We start from the raw sequence: 25,816 nt of genomic DNA, 5'->3' as shown, positions 1-25,816 counted from the left end.
CTCTCATTTTTGTTGGACAAAAAGGGTAATTTAGAGATTTAAAATGTTAACTGCAGATGATCAAGGCAAGAATTTCTTGAGCAGTGTCTGCATTACTGCTTGTTTGAGGCAGGAGGGAACACAGACAGTGGAAAGAGAGTTATGTATGAAATAGTGGGACCAAGACGGAAGTCGGGCAGGACTTTATGTAGGCTTTAGTTTATCAACTATGTCCTTTACCGTGCATAGTGAAAAGGCCTCCAATGTATTAAACAAGGCTGTGGGGCTGCAGTGTAGAGAAATATACCAAGAGTTTAAAAACTGCAAAAAGTTATTCACCCACTCAATGATTATAATCATTGGCTGCTATAATCGATACTTATTGACGATAACAATGTATCAAATGACAATGTGACAACATTGTGACGGGTCCTTGTAGTGATGACCTACAGGTAATTGTCACCTGAATCTGCAGCTTCTCTCGGCTTTACAGATTGTGTAGTGAGTTTCAGTCCATTGTTTGGCTGTTGCGCTCCAGTCGGCATAAAAAAGCGTTGGCATAGTATGTTTCTGCAAACCATGCATACGTTAATTATCAATGTTTTATAACACCAAGCAACGTTCTATACATCAAGTGACCATTAATGAAAGTTGTGTGTAATAATAACAAATGCGTATTATTCCATGTATATAACTGTGAAGCTGAATGTAATCAAATACCTTTGTTGGTTGTTTTTATCATTTATACCGGCCTACCAAGTCGACCTTTCACCCAGATTCTAACAAAGAGCAAACAAGAAAGTCTGCAACAGGTGGGTGGGAGTTGCACTGGATTGCTCAAACAAGCATAGGATAGTCAATCAAGAGACCTGTACGTTACGTTGGTACGTTACGTTGGTACGTTACGTTGGTACGATTCGTTGGTACGTTACGTTGGTACGTTACGTTGGTACGTTACGTTGGTACGATTCGTTGGTACGTTACGTTGGTACGTTACGTTGGTACGTTACGTTGGTACGATTCGTTGGTACGATTCGTTGGTACGATTCGTTGGTACGTTACGTTGGTACGTTACGTTGGTACGATTCGTTGGTACGATTCGTTGGTACGTTACGTTGGTACGTTACGTTGGTACGATTCATGGTACGTTACGTTGGTACGTTACGTTGGTACGTTACGTTGGTACGTTACGTTGGTACGATTCGTTGGTACGTTACGTTGGTACGATTCGTTGGTACGTTACGTTGGTACGATTCGTTGGTACGTTACGTTGGTACGATTCGTTGGTACGTTTCGTTGGTACGTTTCATTGTTAGTGTTATTTGAACACAATATATGATCTTTTTTCTAACCGTAACATCCTTTGTAAGCCACTACTAAAGTAGTTTTGTTGCGTAAACCTAACCAGTCTTTTCACAACGTTAACCACTTGGTATTGTATGTTTAGGTAAGCGTGATATGAGGCTGATATGAAACGGTTTTATGAAACTATTTCGTTCAGAAACATCGATATTCAATGTATCCCATGGATTGCAGAAATGTACAATGCCAACATTTGTTTCTGGCGACTGGGTTGCAAGCCCACAACTTTGCTGTTCTGATCCACACTCGCTACTCTCATAGCATCATTTATGACACAAAAAACTCTCAAAACCCACTTTACTCCCGATCAGCACCAAACAGTAGGCAGACAGAGTTAAAGACTAGCTGGTGAACATAGTGGAGCATTTGGCAGCTAGAAAAACGGATATTTCCCTCAGGAGTTGGTAGAGACCCAAAACAGGCTTAAAGAGAAAGAATATTGGACTTGCATTCCTCAGGAGACCACAAACATAGTTTCAAACTAATTGTGTTGCTCTGTAACTGCTGAGTGTGTAATGAAGCAACTGTTTGCCAACAGGTTTATTCACCATATTAACTTAACAGGTGAAGATGTTCAATATTTAGAACTTGTTTCCGCTGCCCCCAAGTGGCCAAAAGAAATCTGCGATGGAAGGTATATACAGTAATTATAAATCACTGTGTCAGAAAATCCTTCTATAGAAAGAACCATCAACAATACACTATCTCAAGAAGGCTGCTTATCGGCATGCTGAACATACTTTTACACCATCCCTCTTCAGTGGAAGCTGTCACTATGTTGTGCCAATGAATGGTTTGTAAATTGAAATGTGAGGCAGTCAAATTGTTGGGACCCTGAAAAGCTTGTGTTGGCCTTAGGTAAATGCATAATGTTATAAGAGGATTTGGCAGAAAATACAATTTGAATGGCTTGTTTCCATCCGTCTCCCAGGCCTTTAGCTGCAATTTTATTATCTCTGGGAATTCTGCTCTCATCAACAGTTGGCCTGATTTGGTATGCTATGTCAACAAGAGCCTCAATTGATTGAATCTGCAACCACACAGAGAGCGAGAAAAGTGTTTCCCAGCTTGATTCAATGATACAGAATACGACTATCTCTTTGCGTTGACATTTTTCTCCTTTTTTGGGGGCTTGTCTTCTTCCTCAGAGGGGAAATAAGCCAGTGCCATTTTATAAACACTGTTTGTTTTTTTAATTGCCTCCAACACAGTCAATTAGCTGTGGTGAAACAGGCCAGCTAGAGTACAAGTGCTGGTTACACATTTTATTTTAAAAAAGCTCCTCTGAAAAAGTGTATTGACATTCCTTCCAGCAAGAGAGCCACGTATTCTTTTTTAGTGAACATACTTTCCATCAAAAATAGTTTTTAAGGAAAGATATCATTTCATACAGTTTAAGTCGTGATACAGAATGGATTATTGGATGGGCCTACTTCCAGTGGATCCCCACAGGCCGTCAGTAGGGGCAACATTAAAACTAATCTAAAAGACAGAATTCATTTTCATTCCTTTTTTTTATTTTGTTATGCAATGCTGGCTTTAAAATCATCTCCGTCTGTGCTGTGTAACCCCCCCCCCCCCCCCCAATGATCCTGTTGCGCCATGCAGATTGGGACGGACAGCCGGTTGAACCAGGCCTCGTGATGCAGTAAATGAGAGCATCAGGCTCTGTTAGGCAGCAGTATTCACAGGTGAAGCCAAGGCCCAGATGTACTCATGGAATTACAGTCTATCCTTTGCAGTTGGCGTTATAATTTGTACCCTGCTGATAGTTGCTCCCCAGCAGGTATTTCTTCTTCTTATTTGGACTGGGAAACAGGAGTGAATAGGTTTCTTCCTTCAAGCCCAAAGCTCTTGGAGGCCGAGTTAAATCGCTGCTGGGTGTGTAGTGAATGCACTCTGTCTGTCCTTGCCAAATTGTCTGGACCCTTTGTGTAACGTGCATGCAAATGTGGAAGGGAGAGCAAATTAAGCTTAACAGGAGCTCTCCAATTTGAAGGCCTCTGACTTCGCCAGTTTTTCAGCAACCTAAGGGGATACGGGAAAGTATGAACGGATGAAAGGAGTGAGTGAAAATTGCTCATACTTACTTTTAAAGTTCTGTTTACTTTTATTTCAAATTGAATGTCGAATTCACTTGTCTTTGTTTTTACCCTTGCAGTCATTGAAAGGGGGCACTTGATTACATACTCAGATTTTCGGTTTGAGTGCAGATACGTTTGGGTATCTGGAGTGCCTACCAACTCACAGACTGAAAAAACACAACCCGGTCATTTTTTATGTATTCAAAAACACATGAAAAAACATCAAGCCATTCAGATTTGGCTCCCATTCCTATGCAACATGCAGCTCATTAGAATATATATATAATATAAGTGTGTTTTGAACATGAAATGAACACGACATGTCCCCTTAAAACATTTTAGACCTGCAGAAACTATTTAGAAGTGTATGGAATAGTGTTGCTGATTAATCACATTTCATTTTAAACATACAAATGTGCACATATAGTTATATTATACAGTACATACTGTATATATTGACACTGATCTGTGTTATCCAAGACAGAATCAGAGACCTTGTTTCAATGATATGCTCACCATGCGAACCATCAGGGGTTTTTACACCCCTTTCCCGTCCTTCCTCTGTCTAATAAGTACCCACATAAAAATTGCATTTACAGCTAATAGCAAAAAAGGCTGTTTGAGTGCAACAGCTGACGGACCTTCTGGTTGGAGAAGTCCACTTGAATCTTACGCTCACCTCACAACCCTGACACCGGCATCAGGGCAAGCTCACCTTGATTGCTTCCCGAGATTTGAACTTTGAGTTTCTCAGCCTCCTCTCATCAACGCTACCTTTCTTAACTGAGCATATTCAAAATGGATTTTCCTCCTTTCAAGTTGAGATTCTCTGTGCCCCGCCCCCCACCCACCCACACACACACACACACACACACACACACACACACACCTTTCAGCTTCTGATGAACTTCCTGCTTGAATGAGCGCAATAGGTTTGAAAGTGAAATGGGACTTCATATCAAAGCCAGAAAAAAAAAGTGCTTTGATTTTTCACCCGCTACCCACTCATTTCATTTTTTCACATTTTCTTTTTTTGGGGGGCAAGGGTTGTCATTGACTGCTCTTTTTCAAAGCAGATTTATTTCATGAATTTTCATCAAGTGCCTGCTCTCAGGCATTGCCTCCAAACTATTTGAAATCACAGCCCATCACTCACCTGGACTCCGTGCGTACTGTGGCAGCGCGTCATGTTCATGAGTTTGTAATTGCTCATCATTTTTCAAGCTTTCTCGCTTCTACTGATCTGCGTTTAGCAAGATCGACAAGCCTCTAAGCCGGTGTCCTATGTTTCCTCCTGGTTCACCATGTCTCTGTGTTCTACAGCCTTTGGTTTGTCTCTCTCTCTCTCCCTCAGGCCAGTTCCTCTGGGTGAACAGCTCAGCCTTTGGTGGGCCCTGGGTGCTGAGTCCCTGGCTGTGGGGGGGGCAGGGCCCCTGTAGCCTGGACATGGCTGTGTTCCTCCACCCTAAACAAAGTGGGCAATACACCATATGGCTCATAGAGCGGGACAAACCGCCACACGCCCTCTTCTCCACTGACACGCTTCCGCGCATCACAGGGTAAGCACGTTGTTTTATGCATGTATTGTACACCAGGAGCCCGGATTTGAACTTGCACTGGGGGGGAAAAAAAGAAACCTGAATGATTTGAATAAATAGAATAAGCAACCATGAAGAAGACGTCCATGTCCATTCACGCCTGATAGCCATAACGATGCACTGAGCTCTTAGATCTCTTAGAATCAGCTTTGTTTATGGAAGTTCTCAGCAACATGCTCTGGTTCACTGAGTCCTGTATAGAACCCTTTTCTGTCACTAGACATGGCGGCATATTTTTGTTGGCAGAGCGTAGGTGGAGGCAGAAACATGTTCTTTAATGCTGGCTAGAAAGTTTTGTTGGCTTGTTTGTTTGTTTTTATATAATGGCTGAAGAAAACCGTAGTTTCTCTGATTTGTGTACAGTGACTCACTCTCCAGGAACACTAGTGTAACTTGAGAAACATTAACCAACAAGACCATTTTAACCGAGCCCTACACACTGACTCATGGGCCAGACCTTTTTCACACCTGACAGAGAAACCAAGCATTTATAATAGAGAAACTGAGGGTGTTTAAATCTTTGGATGCCAATGACTATCCTGCAGGAAAAGTGGATATTCCAGCATTGGCAACAGCTGCCTACACTGCAAAGCAACCCAAAATGAGAGTTTGACAATGTCGGTGGAACATGTCAGCGATGGAGAGGACCTGTTGCTAATTTTGTTGCTTCTGATAACTGCAACCGAAGGCTCACGGCTGCGACTACGGTGAGCAGAAGGCTAAAATATTATATCTCTCTATCACACTCTAGTGTTTTTTTCCCCATCTCTCCAATAGTTTCGCCTTCTACTTGATCCTGCAATCTTCCGCATACATGGGGCCTAAAGAGTAAGCGCACCAGCGCTTCCTTAGACCCGCCTCCCAGCTCTCGTTCCAGCCTCGTTCTCTATCTCTTACACATGAACGGAGGAACGAATAATGACTCTTGATTCAGCTGATTGGTGCGTTTTACAACTTTTAGGACCCAAGGATTTGAATAAAGGCTATTCAAGTGCTCGTACGGGGAAGTTCATTTAGCATTCAAATAAAATGATCTGCTGATTAACAGACATCTCTTTCCTAATATAAGTCCAAGGAGAAAAGTATGTTTGGTCACAGAGCTCTTCCTGGGAGCTTGGCCGTAACTCCAGCAGTTTGAAGAAGACTACGCTAAACTAATGGCAACATTTTTACTCCACTTTCACTGATATTCCGTCATGCTCTTTTGATTCTGGCACCAGACAACACAGCAAGGGGGCGTTTTCGATAAGTATCTTTTGCCTACTACTCTGAGGTGATCGACGTGTTTGCCTCCAGTCCGTCCTTTGTTTTGCCTCCAGCAAACAACCTGACGTAGACCTGACGTTGGCACCGAAAGGTCTATACGTGCAGATTTGGCTGCCAGCCAAGAGTTTTGTCGCAAATACTCTGTTCCCCAAACCTGTGTCAATGTGCTCCATTAGATGCAGAGATTCAGAAAACAGTCAGCAGAATCAAATGATGGCACCCTCATCCAAAGTCTTTTTATATGGAGATTGAGTAAGACAGAAAGAGAGAGAGCTGGCCGAGTAAGAAGGGAAAGAAGGTTGTTCAAAACACGGCTGGGTAACAATCAGCTCCATGTGCTACTGATCCTTAATTAGCCTCACAGGTCCGAGCTGCTCTCATTGTGGCTTTTCATCGGGGGATCTGTCTCTCACACTGAGAGCCACATGGGGACAGAGGCCAGGACAATACTTAGCTCAAAGGTTTCTCCTGTAAATACCTGATGTGTGTGGTCGTATACATGGGCGGCCTGCCTTTGTTAGCGTGGCCATACTTATGTGTAGGAAGTCCGAATGCAAAGAGCAACTCTCAACAGGCATGTTCGATGCTGCTTGTGTGTGCCTTCTCTTAAGGGCATCGGAATCATATGAGTGTCACAATTTAATCTTGCCTCTCTCTGTTGCGGACTGTTGTGTGTGGGAGCGAATGCGCGCCAGCGTCCGTGTGTGTGTTCATGCGAATGGCGAGTCGTCTTAGAGGAGCGTATAGCAGAGACGCACTCATTACACGCGTGACAGATTAGACCGTGCATGTGTGCGCTCTCATTTGTAGTCTGAGGCTTCCATCCGCCCACGCCATCACTGCCGTTTGGAGACTCGCTCAGCCAAACTCCCCACATTTGACGCTCATGTTATAAGAAGTGTGAGGGGGCAATAACAAAAGCAAGGAGACCTATCCGCCGACATCAGTCAGTTCGCTAATTGCCAACCCTCGCGCTTCAATTTCTATCCTGTGTTTTGACATGTTTCATGTTGAATTCTGTAGTCAGGGCATCAGCACAGGGTTAGCCAGGAGGGAAACAAAACATCCTCGTAAGCAGTGGTCATTTAACAAGGCCCCCTTTACTTAGAGGGTAGATTCAAACTTATGAGGCTTTTTAAAAGTTTTTACTTTGTATTAAAATGGCTCACAGGAAGAAGCAGAGATAGCAGCCATGTCCAACTAACTCTTCACATTGTGTTATTAATGGAATCAATTATCCCAGTAAATACTGTTGCTCCTACAATTTATTAATTAAACAAGCTTTTGTTTGTTTCTTTACCAAATTCTCAATGAAGAAGCATCTGATTAACTCTGAAACAAGCTTTTAAACTCTAGCTCAACGATATCAGCCACCAAGGAGGAGCGCTTGCTTTGAAACCCTTGAAAGCTGCTTTCTTGGGATAATATTGTGACACATCTAAAGGAATTGTTCATGCTCGGAGTCGATTCTCAATGGAAAATGCATCTACTTGTTTTTTTTATTCTTTTTTGTGCATTTATAAACAAGGTGTAGCCACTCAATACAATAAAAACAATCAAACCGAACAAAAAATTGCAAAAACTAAAATTCAAACAGACCTGAATCAATCTTGTATTGAATGAGCTGTAATCTGGGGTTGGCGAAGATGTTATTGCAAATCTGTTTCTTGAGGGTTTCACCATCTGTGGTGGGGGTGGTTATGATGGAGTCTTTGGTTATTGAGATAACTCCGTATAATTTTGCCATTTGTTTCAAGAATGCTGTTATTGTAAATCGAGCTTTTACCATCAGAGGTTGCAAGTTATTATGTGTGACATCAATTTATTTTTCCTGAATGCGTTTTTGAGTTATGGACATTGTAGAAACTGTTCTTGAGTGGAATCAAATGTCTGGGTTAATTTATGTTGCTTTATGATGATGCCTTCAAACAGGTGTTCTACGTGAGTCATTCCTTTGATTTCCCAAAGGGGAGGAGGGAGAAGGTGCTCGTGTGCTGTTTTTGTATTGTCGCTCAGAAAAATCATGAATCTCTCAATGGAGAGTTCATTGCATTCTGATTGTTCAATGTCAAACTTTGAGTGAATCTATTTCATGATGTACTGTAACTGATTGAATGAAGTTTGGGGGCATATAAACCTCCAAGCTGTTGTTCTGCAGTGTATTTAATTCTCGGTTTCTCCAGTAGAATTATACTGTTGATGAAACAATACAGTGATCGTTGAGAATAGATAGTTGATTCTGGCTAAAATTGACATTTAGATTGCAATGCGTCCTGCTAGGGCAGGGGTCAGCAACCCGCGGCTCCGGAGCTGCATGCGGCTCTTCAGCCCCTCTGTTGCGGCTCCCTTAGTCTACATCCACACTAAACGTTTTTGTTTTAAAACGAAAGCGATCTCCGTCCACACAGCGTTTCAGCAGCGTTTTCGAGATGATCTCCGTCCAGACTTAAACGCCTGAAAACGAATATCACGTGACTACGTACACTGGGCATGCGGGTGGGTGCCGATGTAAACAGGAAGTAGATTGGTTGCTCAAAGCCGCGAACCGTGGGTACACCCCAAGTCTCTTAATTGCATCCCCGTTTCCCTCACTTGCGTCCTTTCCTTGCGTCTTAGTCCCTTCCACCAAGTATGCATGGAGAGACGCAAGGAAACCATGCGAGGAGAGAGGAAACAAGGAAATATTTAAGAGACATGAGACGTCCTTTCCTCTGAAGCGTCACGTGAAGTGATGTCTGTTTCTGATGACGGGGGCGCTGATCACAGCTGATCACAGCTGATCACAGCTGATAACAGCTGGATATCTGATCCAGCTGTTATCAGCTGTGATCAGTCAGATTTAACAGCTGGAGAGACTTTTGAGAAGTTTGTGTCTGTACACACGATCACTGTACTTAATGATAGGAACTAATAATACCAATAACTAATAAAGTTACACAGTTATCGTCACTGCCAGAGTAGAGGTGTTACGTCTTTAACAAACTGTCCTGTTTATGAGTGCAGGACCGATTTCTACCGGCGGAATGCGATCGTCTTAATTATGAATTATTTGCGTGTACGTTTTGAAATTCTGATTGTGACATTATTATTAAATAACCCAGAATATGATTATGGTTTCTCTTGAATACTGGACTTAATTTATTAGCCTCAATGTTTCAGGTTAAACTGAAATGATAAAACTCCTCAAACCAGACACGCAGGAATGATCAGCCTCACGTGACTGAATGAAATGATGATAAATGATGTAAAAAGCTCTCTCTGACTTTAATTGTTTCCATAATAAAAGTTATTGAGGGGTAAAATAGCAATAAAATGTCAACAAGTGTCTTAATTCTTGTTCTATAGTTTGTTGTATTTCTGTTTTAAAGTTTTTGTATATATAATATAACTATATATAAAACTTTATAAGCTGTGACATCAAATAGCTTTTGCGGCTCCAGACACATTTTATTTCGAGCGGAAGGGGGGAGGGCTGAAGGATGTGTGTCTGCATGATGTGTGTGTTGTCTGTCTGTGTATATCTCTACATGAACAAATACATAAAGTGTCTGCACATGCACGTGTGATATGTCTCATATGGCCATGGTAAACTATAGGGGCAGTAAGCCAGGTGTCTGAAGCGGTCACGGGTAACTCATTACACCCCTGTATCTCATCGCAGATCCCTTATAATATTCCCTCACACCCCGTCCATTACACTCACATACACAGAACTCACAGTATGTCATACGTCCATTTACTTTACATTAGCAACATACGCACCAAATGGCCGCGATTGCAAGGTGCATTAATGTGACGCTCATGTGAGTGAAGGCATCAGAACCACTTGGTGTGACAAAGAGCAGCGATGCATTACTGCGGAAAGCGTTTTTGATGTCATTTAAAGCGCGGCGTTAGAGCACTACCATCTTAAAGCTCATCCGCAGGTTGTGTAATGCGGGGGAAGGAAGCTTCAAAGGTGGAAAGTTTTAATGCTAAAGTTTGACATACCGTAGGAACATTACAGCAAGTGATATATAATATAATATAATATAATATAAGCCGCGCAGCACATTCTCTCCCACATAAGCCTGCACATTAAAGTATCACAGCCGTGGTGTGTGAGGGGAAAGAATTACCGGAGCGTCATTAAAGCGTAAAAAAGACATAAAGTTAACATGGTTTACTGGATGTTACACTATGCAGTATGAAATCTCTTCTTTGTTTAAAAAGTATAAATACGTGAACCAAAATAATGCTTTACCGTAGATACAGTCTGGGTGTGCACAGACAATTCTTTATTGTAACTGTCACGGTCATGATGAAAGTTGTCCCACACAATGGAGACAGCTGAGTGGAGACAGAAGCGCTGCCACATTTGTCTTCTAGTTGAACCAGCTGTAATCCCTGTTGGTAAAAAGGATTATTCTGGCCTCTAACCTAATTCTTCAATTCTACATAAATGAAAGAAAACACGGCCTCATCACTGACAGCATATATATGTGTATGCGCAGTAGATACACTTAGCAAGTTGAGCAATTGCCAACTGCTGCATTACTCTGCTTGTAAATTAGAATAAAGAAATCAATATGCACTGTGTTTGAGGCTGGGTAGGATGAGGAAATATGCTTTTCAAGACTAGTCGCATGTCCAAGGCCTGTTTGTTATGATGTGATTAAATACATAGTGCAAACACTGAAATCACTGTATGGTGTTATATTATGCAAACCAGGAGAGAGTTGTTGTTTGATTGTTCAATTTGAAAGGTTTGTCCTTTAAATCCAAAATTGCCTTTTGGTGCTTTTGTAATACAACATCCCCATAAAGTCATTAAACAGTTGTTCTCTGAAGTAGACCCAGGTCGCATCTGTTAATGTAAACCTTAATGATACAGTAGTAGGCAGAGTGGGCAGAGCCCTTTCATTTCAGTTTGTTGGATAAATAGGCTTTTGAGGTGTTATCAGCCACTTAAAGAATAACTTGTTTTCCAAGTGAAGCAGTTTTTCCTCTCACACTGTTGGGTTTTTATTCTAAGTTCCATTTACAGCTTTAAAACAAATAAATCAATAAAAAAGTAGATCTTGCCGTGCACTTCGTTAGGTTAATCGCTGCTGTATGTAATCATGGATTACCACGGGAACACCTGTTTTCTATCCAGCGATCCAAGTGCCACTTTATATTTTGTCTTCAATATAATTTGTCTCTCACTTAAAAATCTTCTTAGAGCAGGAGCACATCCAACCCGCAGACAGCCTCTCACAGACATGTTTTGCCTGTCTTTCAATGAGTGAAGCTCAACTGAGATGGGTCACCTCAAGGCCCTCTCGTTGGCAAAGCGGTGCATTCATCCCCGGCAGCCTTTGCAGCTCGTCCACTCCGACGCTCAGTGCTCGGACTGTGCTCGCCACAGAACCGGGCCTGGTGGCATCCTCGTAGCTCTGGATCCGGGAGTGCTGCCACTAGGAGGGTTGCATTTGCTGGAGATTATTTGGAGAAAAGACGAAGGCGGTTGTGAATTGTGATTTTCAGGTTTTTGGCCAATGGTGTTGTAGGCTACATATTGTTGAAGGACAGTGAAGGAGCGATTATGTGCCATGTGGTATGCTGACAGACATTGCTGCCACTGTGACCCAAGGCTCCACAGATTTGTATTCCAACTGAAAGCATAAGTCAAACGCCTTTATTGTTCTGTAACGTAAATGAAATGGATTGTTTGTGCTAGATTTAACACACCACAATCAGCGGGGCTTATCACGCCGTCCCTCGTGCTGCACTGGGACTCTCTGACCACGTCATGGTCCATCTGATTCCTGCACACAGGCAGAAATGAAAGCTCTGTAAACCTGTGGTGAGGAAATTCAAGAAGTGGACCAGTGAAGCTCTGGAGGATCTTCGGGCGTGCTTGGACTGTACAGACTGGGATGTTTTCAGGATTGCTACCAACAGTCTGGATGAGTACACGGAGGCTGTGACTTCATATATCAGCTTCTGTGAGGACAGCTGTGTTCCAACAAGCACCAGGGTGAGTTACAACAACGACAAACCCTGGTTCACAGCAGAACTCAGACAGCTAAGACTGCAAAAGGAACAGGCAGTTAGGAGTGGGGACAAGGACTTATATAAAGAGTCAAAGTAAAGGTTTAGTAAGGCGGTGAGAGATGCTAAACGACTGTACTCTGAGAAACTGCAACACCAGCTCTCAGCAAATGACTCTGCTTCTGTCTGGAGAGACCTCAGACAGATCACCAACTACAAGCCAAAAGCCTCACACTCCATGAATGAACTCCACTTGGCAGATGAGCTGAATGAGTTCTACTGTCGCTCTGATAGACAAAGGGACAGCCCTGACTCCATCCCCCACAGCTTCATCAACCAGCCCCAGACCACCAGGTTCCCCTCCCCTAGCCCATCAGGGGCCCATGCCTCTGTATCACCCATCCCAGTGTCCCCCCCACCCCCCTCCCCAGTGACGACTCTCTCTATTCTGGAGAGAGACGTCAACAGGCTTTTTAAAAAACAAAACCCCCGGAAAGCAGCCGGCCCGGACTTTGTCTCCCCCTCCACCCTGAAGCATTGTGCTGATCAGCTGTCTCCGGTGTTTACAGACATCTTCAACACCCCCCTTCAACACCCCCCTGGAGACATGCACGTACCATTCTGCTTCAAGGTCTCCACCATCATCCCCGTCCCCAAAAAACCAAGGATCACAGGACTCAATGACTACAGGCCCGTCGCCCTGACCTCTGTGGTCATGAAGTCCTTTGAGTGCCTTGTCCTGTCCCACCTTAAAACCCTCACTGACCCACTCCTGGACCCCCTGCAGTTCGCCTACAGAGCCAACAGGTCTGTAGACGACGCAGTCAACTTGGCCCTTCATTTTATCCCCACCAGAGGGTCCAGATGGCCTCCAGCATCTGGACTCCCCAGGAACCTACGCCAGGATCCTGTTTGTGGACTTCAGCTCTGCCTTCAACACCATCATCCCGTCTTTGCTGCATGACAAGCTTTCCCAGCTGCACGTGCCCGACTCCACCTGCAAGTGTATCACAGACTTCCTGTCTGACAGGAAGCAGCACGTCAAGCTGGGAAAACACATCTCTTCCTCCAGGACCATCAGCACCAGTTCCCCCAAGGCTGCGTTCTTTCCCCTCTGCTCTTCTCCCTGTACACAAACAGCTGCACCTCCAGTCACCAGTCCGTCAAGCTCCTGAAGTTCGCGGATGACACCACCCTCATTGGACTCATCTCTGGTGGGGATGAGTCCGCCTAGAGGTGGGAGACTGACCATCTGGTGACCTGGTGCGGTCTGAACAACTTAGAGCTCAACGCTCTAAAGACAGTGGAGATGGTTGTGGATTTCCGGAAGAATGCAGTCCCACCAGCCCCTATCACTGTGTGCACTTCTACACTGCCATCATTGAGTCCATCCTCTGCTCCACCATCACGGTCTGGTACGCTGCAGCCACTGCCAAGGACAAGGGCAGGCTGCAGCGCATCATTCGCTCTGCCGAGAGGGTGATAGGCTGCATTCTGCCGTCCCTCCAGAACTTGTTCTCTTCAAGGTCCTTGAAGCGAGCAAGAAAGATAATATTTGAATTGTGCTCTTGAGTGTGTGGAGGAATGCGTGTTTTAGCACTGCGGTTTTGCTGGAATGTGCAGAGGCCTGTTGAATCGTGTTATTTGGGTTTTATGTTATTCTACCTGGTTCTTGTGAGTTTGTTCTTGTCATTGTGTTAATTACATTGATTTTGACTCTATGCATTGTCCGTTAATGAGCAGTATCCTATCATGCGCGTATTCATGTCTCTGCAGTTAGTGTATAGCATATAATATATATATAGTGCATGTATATATATATATGTATACGTATATGTATATGTATATATATATATATATATGTACTGTTCAAATATATTACACGCCACCCATCTCAAACATTGTGCTTCTCCTCTGATACACACATATAGTTTGCTCAACATTATCACAGCGTGTCTGTAGTGTTTTGGTTGCAGCTCCCGATGGGACTTCATAAAAAAAGCTTCAGAAATAAAACATTTGAGCCTCATGCAGGCACAAAAAAAGGAAAAATACACATTGTATCCACAGATGAGTTATATCGTGTCATCCTCAGCTTGCATACTCCACAATCCTCACTCTCTTAATCATTTTCCCCCCTTCTTCTCCGCAGACAGGTTACATAAGGTATGGTTTTTATTCCCACCCTCCCCTCTGTGTTCATAGGCCCTTCCATCTCATCTAAGAATCTCTAATCATATTTTCCCTAAAGTTGCATTGTACATTCCTGACAGACGAAGTTTTACACAAGACGAGAGGAAGGTGACATTTGGGGAAAGAAACGATGGCCTAGATTTTTTTTTTTATGAAAGACTGAACCAATGAAAAGGGCATGATGAAATTGCAAGTCTAGACATTAAAAGCTTAGCACCTTAATCACAAAAAGTCTTCTTTGTTGTGATGCATATTTTGCACCAAGGCAATTGCGAGATAGATGATAGATTTCCCTCACCTTCCTGGCCGTTCATGTTATGTCTTGCAGGTATATACAAGTGAAACAGTGTTACCTCGCCATACAAAAATGGCAGTTGCTAGGACAAAAAATATGTATATTCAACTACGAGCATATTTAAGAATTTCACATTAGGTGCACACTGGAAATATACTTTATTGCGTAATAGCACAAAGGACAAAATGATGTGAAGTACTAGATAGAGAGAGAAAACAACAATGGTAGAGAAGTGTGACAGTGGTTGCTCGTCTTTTACGGTGTAGTATTTGAACATAAAACACCAGGACCAAGAGCTTCTACCAGCTTTTAACCATGACGTTTTTATTCCCGATTTAATATGTAGAATGATTTCATTGGAGATCCTCCCGAGTCTTTTATGTGTTTTCCTATCCCACATCAGGGTAGTTGTTAGGCTTTTATAGCTCAATGTAGTGACCTGGAGTTTGGCTAAGTCAGACAACATTTATTACCCTCTGTAAAAATAGCAATACAGGCAAGAGATGGGCAGCAATCTGTCTTGGAGAGCTGAGAGTACTGGTGAAATCATCTGGTGTAGATTCGTTTGGAATAAATACCTGCAAACTCCAATATAAACTGTATGCATACCTTAGTACACAGTCTCACAATTGCTGCACACTTGGTCCTTCTTGTCCATTGTTCAGTGCCCTGTCTCATTAGCAAACAGTGCTTATCTCTTCTTATTTGTCTCGTTGTTGCTGTCAAAGGTTAAATTAAATCCTTCCAAAATAGTGTAGTGTCTGTTAGATATTGACACTGACAGTGCAGTTTTTTTTTAAATGTTAATCTTGAATTATAGCTTCAGGAATAGATAATAATTGCGTAGCATGATGAAAAGCCAATTTCATTCTGGACATAGGAAAGTGTACCGTTCGTCCTGTGGGAAAGTCAAATCAAATTAAATGCTGAAAATCAAACTCATAAACACAATTTCTCACAAAGCAAAGCAGTGTCGGAAGTTCTTAAGACTACTTCAGTCAGGAACACTCTCGTCATAGATTTTAACCATTTATTGCAACAAAAGGAAATACAGTTAAATTTGGCGCTGATAGCTCTGCTCCTTTAATGCTCCCCGGATTAGCCAGCAGCTACTAAGCCAAAACGGGGAGCACCGACATCAAAGTACCTTTTTTAAATACATTTCAACCATTTGCCATGAAAGATGAACTCTGAACTATAAAAGGGTGGAGGCTGGGGAGGAGGAGGCAAAGCTTTGCCAGTGTACAGTCTGTAACAGCATAGGTGTAGAATGAATCAGTGAGGAGGGAGTCATATTTAAAGAACCTCCTTGAAGTGAGAGTGGGCTGTGATTGGTGTGTGGCCGATTGGAAGCTATGGTTCAATTGGCCGACTGGCAACTGGTTACAGCTGGGGGCGTATGACCTCTGTGTCCTGCATGAACTAACTATGCTTCATGAGTCCACCGTCACACTAGGCTCTGTGAGGCTATAATCCTCACTGTAAGGAAAACCAAACTGTTAGATAGATAAACCAAAATCGTGGACAAAGTTACATTTTGACATGATGGTGGCCGGGGTAGACATAGAAGTTCATAAAGAAGGTGAAAGTATGCAACGAATCGCATGGCAATTCATCCAAACAGACACTTTGAAACACAACAACTTCAACCTCATGGTGGCTCTGGAGTCAAAATCAGGGGATCGCAAAAGTCATTAGGATTCATCCTCTGGGGAACATGAACGCCCCGCTCCATTTCGCTCTATGCTCCAATGACTGTTGAGCAAGCTTGGAACTGATTAACTGATCCCGACGGAACTTTGGTCAACTTCCCTCCTTCCTGTTATACTTCCATATGCTACATCTGTTCAAAAGTGACATTACTAGTACTACCTAATTATGTAAGTTAAATTACATTGGTGTCACGATCTTTACACCCACATCACATTGCATATGATGGTAATGTTAGCAAAACCTTAGCTAACAAGCTAGTTACTGTAAGCTATGGCTACATCAAGTGGAGTAAGCCTAATTTCAGTTCCCCAACTTCTGCCAAGTTTAATTCCTCCTTATTTTAGTGGTAACGGTAAAGAGATTTGGCAAAGGACAGATTGGTTGACATATTTTTAAGAAAACATTGATTATCGTTCACCAAAAAAGATCAAGGTTAACATTCGGTTGTTTTAATCATCCCTGTAAATACACTTTTTGTCTTCTACCACCCCAACAGGACAAGTCACCTGAGTTGAAGTTATCACCATGAATATGTCCTTCCATTGCATACTGTAGTCCTAAGACACACTGTCGCCAAGTTTCTTTTTGACAAGCTTGTTCAACCTAGCAACAGTAACTAAAGGGGGCGGGACCTGGGCACACTCAGTTGTCGAGACAGATCACAAAAAACTAAAATGTCAACATTATGGTACCGTATAGAGGCAAAGTCAGGGGGTCACCAAGGTCATACAATTCCAGAATGAACAGGAATGAATGAACCAAAGACAATCCATCACATGCTTGTTGATGTATTTCAGTCTGGACCAAAGAGTTGCAACAAGTTCAAACCATATCTGTTCCATCCAGAAGGAAATCGCCTTTACTGACTAATTGTTGAGCAGCCTCGGGGAAACGGAGGGTACTATTTCATTCAAAGACCATATTTTAGTAACTACCTGACATATTGCTATGTAGCCTGCGGACAAGCCTGGAGACATGAGACTTCACTTAATATTCTAGTGTATGTAAATATATATATATATATATTTTATCCTTACTAAATGCCCAGCATTTTAAAGGCGTTTTGCTTTAGAAATATTGATTAGCTTTACTGTAGCCTCTGGGCATCTGATCAGCCAGCCGGTAGTCAAGTGTCAGACTGAAGTGGAAATACAAAGCTCAATACAAGTGTTTTAGTCATGTCCAACACATCTTTTTGCAGCCATTTAGGTATGGTTATGATGCAGGTCAGATGAAACTACCAAAATTAAAAAGGCAATAATATAATCTGAATAGCAAACCTCCAGTATTTTGGTTGCATAGTATTAAGTATAAAGCTGTACTGTATGGCCGACTTTTACTACATAAAAACACATTCCAATCCAACTGTATGAGGGATGGGAAGCCAGATTCTAGCCAACAAGAACTCTAACATATCTGAATACAGAATAGTTGAGGAGATGCTCAGCAGCTTTAGGTCCAGTTAGAGTGTCCAAGACGATAGATGTGAGCTCAAATGCCTGTATTAGGGGCAATTTAAACCATAGCTCTGTAAGTAGCTCAATAAGTGTGACCTGGTCAGAGAGGCAGTGTGACCCAGTCTTTGAGCCACCAGGGATTTTCAAACATGACTGTCTCATCACATACTGTAATCTGCAGCTATCCAATATTTATGTTTATTTATTTTTTAAAGAAAAGGGATTGGATATTTCTCAGATGAAGAAAACAGTATGAAGTCCCTCTCTTACCGGTGTCCCCCTCGTTTCGGAAAATTATGAACGGTGGTGAACGACAAATGTTTTTGTTGATGCAGTTTGAGTTATGCCATGAATATGATGTTTGCCATCATGCAGGATAATGCTGCAAGTCAAGTAAGTTAGATTTTGTAGAGGGTTTTATCGTAATATATGTCCCCATCACCAACATGGCTGTTACCTTGGCTGGCTGGCTTGCTAGCTAGCTTGGTAACTCAATTATGTTCCATGCACAAATGTAACCTTATCTTACCTGATAGGTTTTATTTAGCAACTCTTTTTATCAAACTGGGAAGGGAAGTATTGAGCAAGACCTGTTGCTTGTGACGGTACATCCATCGTAGCGTCAGCGAGACATCTCACTGACGAATGCACAATAAAACATTGCCTCCAGCTAATCTTCTTTCTCAAGCCCCCGTTCGGCACAATCCAGTGAGAAATACATCCATGTGCAGTGACCCGTCTGTGGCACATTTAGTGTTTGGCGATGTTAGCTTTCATGTTGTTTGTGACCAGAGTAGAATTGAGTTTGTGTCAGCAGGACATGCCGCGATGCAGTCTCCTGGTTTGCCGAGTGTGAAACCCGATACGTGAAGATGTTCTCCTCCGTGTTCGTAGTCAATTAGCAGTGACACACGTAGATCTTAAGTCATCCTTCGTGACGGCGTTCATCTGGAAACACAGAGTTTTCTTTTCAGTCAGTGAGCAGAACAAGGATGAATTCTGAACATATTTAATTGAGGACTTAGTCACATAGGGCAGACATTTATTCATTATTCATTCATTATAAACGCAACATGGAAAGCGCACAAAAGAAAGAAAATCAGCTGAGATGAATCTGTATGCACCAGCCGTCATGCCCACGTGCACCACTCTGTGATTCACGCTGCATGTTTTGGCTGCCAGCCGAAGAACAGATGTCCTGTGCAACTGCCTGAACACCAGTGAGCCACCTTCAGCCCGGGGCTCCACTTTTAACATACAGTGAGGGGGGTGAATAAAAAAGGAACTTTCACTCGTTGTCCCCTCCCTTGGCACCTCTAAAATTGGTTTCGCTGCTTTGGGTTTGGTCCTCATTATTGCACAGACCATTACAGTGGTGGTGGTGGTGGGCAATGCAGAAAAAGGCTCTTTCTGCAGCCGTCCCCAGGGAGCCTGATCCCCAAGTTTGTTGGACAATTCCAGATGTATAATCACCTCCGATCAGGTCATTCTCCATTCCATCTGGTAGAATGGCACTTTGGCTGTTGAGGGGCCTCAGAGGGCCGCTACGGGGGAGATGAGAGGTCGCGTTCCCAAAACTATGAGAAGCTGCATTTACAATCTGAGAAACGGAATCTCGAGAGAACGAGGTGTCGCAGGACAATCAGGTCATCCATCCAATATAATGAGAGTAACTATAATGATGGAGTGCATAGTGTTGGTGTTGATCAACATTGATTATATTGTGTATGACCTGTGAAGGTTTGTCTTAATTGCTTATGATTCCGTGTAAAACATAGAAAATCAGATTGCTCAACCAGTCATCGAGCAAAGTTCATCCACATTAACTCATTACTTTCAGCGTCTTTCATGTTTATATTTTTTCCTTAAATGAGCAAAACATTCTCTCTGTTGAACTTGTAACCTCTCTTACGGTTCACATTAGAAAGCTCAATCTTCAGTCATTTCAAGTTTGCTGAAAACAAAATGCAACCATTCATCATGTTTCTTCTTGACTTCTCCTGCACAAATGCTGTAACGTTGCCAGATCGTCAAAATATGGTAAATAAATAGCTTTGACTCTCATCATCCTCCCGAGCTTATTGGCTTTCCGAGCAGTAGCGAATCTCTCACATAGAACGTGCCCGTGAATATGTGATTTTCATGCAAAGAGGTTAATATTTGTGGGTAAATTTGCTCTGCTTGTTGTTGATCTTTCATGACCGGACTGAAATGCACAGCTGTCACTGCTCAGAGTTTAGGGACATTTCCGCCGACGCTCTTGCACCATCTCATATCTGGAAGAGAAACAGATGGTCATTATGCCCCCCCCCCCCCCCCCCCCCCCCTTCTTCCTGAGGGTTACTTCCCTCACAAGTAGTTACCACTTGAGCCGCACTCACACATATGTTCATTATCTGCGAGCGCTCAATTGCTCCTCCACGACATGGCCTCTGGCACCCGTGCTGCCCGCTCCTTCTCCGGCAGCTGCAAAGGCACATTTCTCCTTTCAGACTCCCGTATCAACCAACAGAAATCCATGTACACAAGTTGAGCTTAATCATTGCTTGCAAATTGACCGAGAAATTTCATATGAGGAAAATAGAAATTGACCGTTTTTGAGGCGAGTGCCAGCACTGTCAACATGGGGCGTCAACTGACTTGGAAGTGTGCTGGTGATGCAGCAGAAGCTTGCTGGACACGGAGTACTTCCGTAGCCGTTGTTGCTCTCTGAGATGCTGCACCTGTGCTGCTGCTGCACCTGAGTGGTGTGGGGGTCCTGAGGTACCTGCCTGGTCATTGCCAAGAAGATGAAGGAAAACGAAGCCCACATGCTGAACTCTTGAAGTGCATTAGGGGTTTCCCGGCTTAGCTGTGGAGACCGTGCGTGTGCCGGGCATCAGCTGGACCTACAGAGATAATTCGGCAAGCTCGCTGCTTGTGAGAGCAAGTTGCAATGCTCTAATGTGCCACTCAGGCCTCTCTGTGCAAAATAAGTCTGATTCTGGCTAAAATCCCAAACATGCAGACAGATACAATGCCAACAGCAAGTTTTAGAAAGACAATGTCCCGCAAACGTTCTGGCACTGGCAGCGCTGTCAGTAATTTCTGCTGCTAATCCGGTTCACGGACGTTCTGTGAACATTAGGAAAACAACGTCTCGTGAAGGGTCTGAAGACAAAGTTCTGTGGACATGTGTTTACCAGGAAGGAACAGCAGAAGTAGCGCTTTGTGTTTTAGCCTTGAAACACATTACTATACTATACTATATGTATGATGTGAGATTTATACGAATTATTGCCAAAATAATGTTGGTCCGAATCATCTGATAGAATCCTATAAACGGTTTCATTATGTAAATGTCTTTTTTCTATCGGTAACTACTTAATGGAAAGATTTTGTGTGCAGATTTGTGCTGATGTGTGTTCAGGTGATGACGCTCTGTACCATCGGAGTAAAGCTCTTTCCTGAGCTGCTCATCACGTTTAGCTGTTTCAGCTATGAGACCAGTGTTGTGTATGGGAGACTGTGTTTAGGTGTTGAGTGTATCGACAGAGAAGAAAGGGGAGAGGAAAGATGCCACCCAAAATGTTTAATAGCTTTTTACAAACTGTGTGGGCTCAGAGGCACAAGAAGCTTCCGGGTAGGCAAACTCATTCAAATATGCAAGAATTAAGATCGGTGTGTATGCATTAGATAGATGGATAGTTACTGTATTAATCCCGCGAGGGGAAATCATTCCGCTACAGCAGCAATTATGGTACAGGTATCAAATGCACAATATATACAATAAGAATAACAGAGTAAATCTAGTAAATTAGATATAAAAATGCACAATATATACAATGAAATAGAATAATATTGAATTAACTAACTAGTTGTGCAAAGATTTAACCAAACAACAGAGTAACAGTGTTATAGTTGTGTGATTGATCAGGCCAGAGGTGATTTATTATAAAGTCTTATTGCAGAGGGCAGGAATGTTCTCCTGTATCTGTCCTTGTGACAGCGGAGCTGGATCAGTCTGTTGGAGAAAGTGCTCCGCCGTCCCTGCAGTAGGTGGTCTAGAGGGTGGTCCGGGTTATCCAGTATGGATCTCAGGCCTCACGCCGGGCAGCAGCAGTGGTTCACTCAGCGCCACCAGCTGATCGCGGGAGTTTTTTCCCTCTCCGTTACAAAGAGGGTAAAAAGTAACAAAAAAGCCACGAGGAAAGTTGAAAAAAAGTTACTGTCCATTGTCATTGACCGTCACTTAAACCAAATGTTAGAGAAAAAACAAACCGAAGAGAGGAAAAAGTGAAAAACAGACTAAAAATGAAAACACACACAGGGAGCTGCTGCAACAGGCGGCCACTAGCACAGCGCCTGACAGTTGGTCTGATGATCCTCATACAACAGTTTGAAAAGTTACACATTTATTGTGCGTTTTCCTATGAAAGCCTGCAAGTGTCAATTTCCACTCGTTACATGCATAAAGTATTTTCAAAATGAACTTCCATCTTCACAGGAAACAATTAGTTAATATAATATATATAATAATATGCGGGAATAGATCGTCGTTCGGGTTAAAATAACTATGAAAGTGATGTAACTAATAACGCCGGTTATGTGAGAAAAACATCAACGTTGACTTCTTGTTTCACATGTAGAAGGAGCTGCAGTCTCCTGGCTGAAAGATCCATCCACCACTCCACCCGCCTGCACTACAGCGGTCTTTATGCTTCCTCATTCAGGAGGTTGTGAATAACACACAAAATCATTTCTATGAATTACGCCGCAGAACTTTTCGTAGCTTTTGCTACGAATCCTGGATGAGACCAGTCTGGTATATGATGGAATAGTGGCATAAGAATGTGCCGGAGGCCAACATGTCTGACCGTTGGGGGGCATGCCCACGGACCCCCCGAACCGGCTACGTTTTCCCCATTGGCTGGCCATCTCATATGATGTGGAAGGCCCAGATTATAGACTGGACTGTAGTTTACCTTTGCTCGTTAGGAATTCACTTTAAATAAAAACATAAAACAGTGCGTGTCACAACTTACAGTCCTAAAGAACACCACATCTCTACACCTACACCCCCATTCAAAGCTGTCTAGAACCTGGCCTGTGTCTTATAAAAGACTGACCATTTTATAAACATTTTATAATTTACTCTATAGGCACAAACATAAGAACATCTGTAGCATAAAATATATTATTTTATATATATATATACATAGCATACACATTAATTAGACTGGAGGTATAGGAACATTTGATGTCTTCTGTTGGATGTAAACAAGCCGGTTGTGATGGACCTCAGGTCAGCAGGCCGGTGAGAGGCCATCATATTGTGGTGGAAATGGACACATGAATCAAAGAGTGAGGACATGAAATAGTGGCAAAGTTTGAGTGGATAATCTATTTTCCTCTACTTCCTAACATATTCCGCCCATATAAGGTGAAACTCTCTCATTGTCTAATGCATTTTTAATACCCTCCTAGCTATGTAGTTTAGAGAATATTATAGATCCAAGAAGAATTTCAAATAAATCTGCTACTTCAGCACCACGGACAGAGCCATGGATCTATCAACACGCAGCACAGTTCTAGTCCAGCTGCTGATATTTCAGGTTGGGGCAGAGAGGGGGGGCACCTCTCTCATCCCTCCTCAAATCTCCTACTGGAGACTGTGCAGAGAGACATTACCGCAAAGATTTGATAAAATAATGAAAGCCACTGATCCACTGCAGGCTGTAATTGTTTTATATAGTGCTGCAGAATTGATTCTACCCAGAAAGGAGTCCGAATTTATTTCCACTTCCAGTTCCTTCATCTCGCAGTCTGTGTTTTTTTTAATGATTTTTGGTTAGATGCCTGAAAAAAGACGGGCATAAGAGATTTACATTTTTTATTCTACAATATGAAATACATCATTAGGAACCCTTCTTGTGAATTGTGAAGCTTTTAATTGTCTTAAAAAAGGCTGTTGCTAACAAGTGGCCAATGCAGTGCTCAAAGTAGGCTTACTAGTACCTACGCAGTACCGGCACCTCTACATTTGACTCTTTGGCGTATCGGGACTTTCTCTTGTGAAGTTTTAAGTCAAAAATATTTCTTGATGGAGCAACCTCAAACCCAATACCTGCTGGTATCTTTTATTCACTGTAGAGTTTCAGAATGTAGGCTAATAATGAATGCTGATACAAGCAAACCACGCCAACATGTGAATAAGAGGAGTACCGGCACTTCATCACACCAACTAGTCTGCCTTTACATCCTTGCTGTGTTTACTGGCTCTCATGCCACCGCGGTGGCGTTTGTTCACAGCCTAACGTTAGCTTTTTACTTCTGCTGTCACTTCACAAACTCACAAAAGTGGTGTTCATTAGTAAAGATTATCTGAACAAAACCTGTAAGTATCATGAACTTGTTTGCCACAGAGCGTATTTTCTGCAATATTCCAAAATCCGATGGAAAAATTCCATAGCTGTTTTTTATGAGGGAACCAGTGCAAAGGTAACGTCCAGGGTCCATGATATCTGCAACACTATATTCATCATGACTATTTGTGACAGGCACATTTATAAAAACGTGTCCCTGCAAATTATTCTTGTAAAAGCAGACCGATGCCTTGTACTTTGTCTCTTCGATATAAATATCTTGGTTTTTAAGTAGATGCAACTCTGTCTTTTTTTCTTCAGCAGAACTGAATCCGGTTTTCATCCTTGATGAATCTAATTCTGTAGTTGCTGCAAATCTGTGCACACTTGCTCGGTTTCCCTCCAACTGACTTTGAACAAAGTAAAGGGATCAAAGAGCGATCTAATCTGATATTCCAGCGTGTGAGGTTATTACACTAGATGCAACTGAGATAGACACCAGCCACCCTTGTGTAAGGGAGTCATTCCTTTCTGCACCAGATTAGATCTGTACAAGTGGATCAAAGTGATAAGTGTCAACTAATTATTCTCTGAGCATGAAGAAGCTCTTCTTTCAACACGCTGATGAAATGCCCCAGTTAGTATGTAAATGGTATCGCACAGTCTCTAACAGAAGGAGAACAGATGTAATTTGGTTACAACATTCATTTACAGTCAAACGTATTCATTATGGACGACGTTATGGGAAGACGGGCCACAGAAGGGCTGTGGGCTGGTATGTAAATGTAATATATGTCCCTGTTTTCACTTCATTGTTCTATTTCATGTAGAGCTTAAAACCTTTGATGTCAGATGTCTGAAATTGTCAAAACATAATTTAAATTGAAGAAATATGAGACGCGTAGTTTTAGGTGTTGTAGTATATTTCATGCGGCAGTGATGTTGAAGTGATGATCGAATGAAGCTCCGCGGACACTGTTCTTGATATTATAATGAAGTTTATTACAACAAGCAACACATGTCATACGGACGGTTAACACGGCCGGAGAGTCCTCAGTCAATTCAAAAAGGTTCTAAAGTACGGAGAATCCTCGTCTCCTTATATCCAGCTGATGTCCACCCCCTGAGGTTAGGAAGATAACTCAGAAGGAGCGTAGCATGTTGGCCGCTCCAGGACCCCTAATAAACATGTCTCGGACATGGGCCCCTGGTCCTCCTCGCACCCTGCTCCGATAATAAGGAACATCTGGACATGTCATCAGGGTGCATAAATTGAGGACATGTCTCCTACACTCCCTATATCTGCTCCATGCAAAGGACATGAGTTCAAACACTTATGCTGTTTAATGTGTAGGCGGAAAATACACCACAGTGTCAAAGTGATTTTATGTACAGTGATCAGCCTGACACGACGTTGATTAAATGGAGGTAAATGGGATTTGGTTTGTGACAATGTAAGTGTAATTCTCAGAGACGATGTCACTCCAGAAACCGTTTTCATCAAAAACAG

At 42.6% G+C, this 25,816-nt stretch overlaps 1 protein-coding gene across 1 annotated transcript in view; it reads left to right on the top strand.

Annotated features, from left to right (window-relative positions):
• alk (ALK receptor tyrosine kinase) overlaps positions 1-25,816 on the top strand; it is a gene marked incomplete at both ends in the record, with an annotated part of 222,817 nt that overhangs the window by 80,307 nt on the left and 116,694 nt on the right. The window contains one exon of the mRNA XM_079174739.1: positions 4,780-4,984. Coding sequence (XP_079030865.1) covers positions 4,780-4,984 — 205 coding nt within the window. The remainder of the gene's footprint in view (positions 1-4,779; positions 4,985-25,816) is intronic.

The sequence above is a fragment of the Pholis gunnellus genome (assembly GCF_910591455.1).
Source record: "Pholis gunnellus genome assembly, chromosome: 15".
NCBI classification, from domain to species: domain Eukaryota; kingdom Metazoa; phylum Chordata; class Actinopteri; order Perciformes; family Pholidae; genus Pholis; species Pholis gunnellus.
This window is presented reverse-complemented; position numbering and strand designations above follow the sequence as displayed.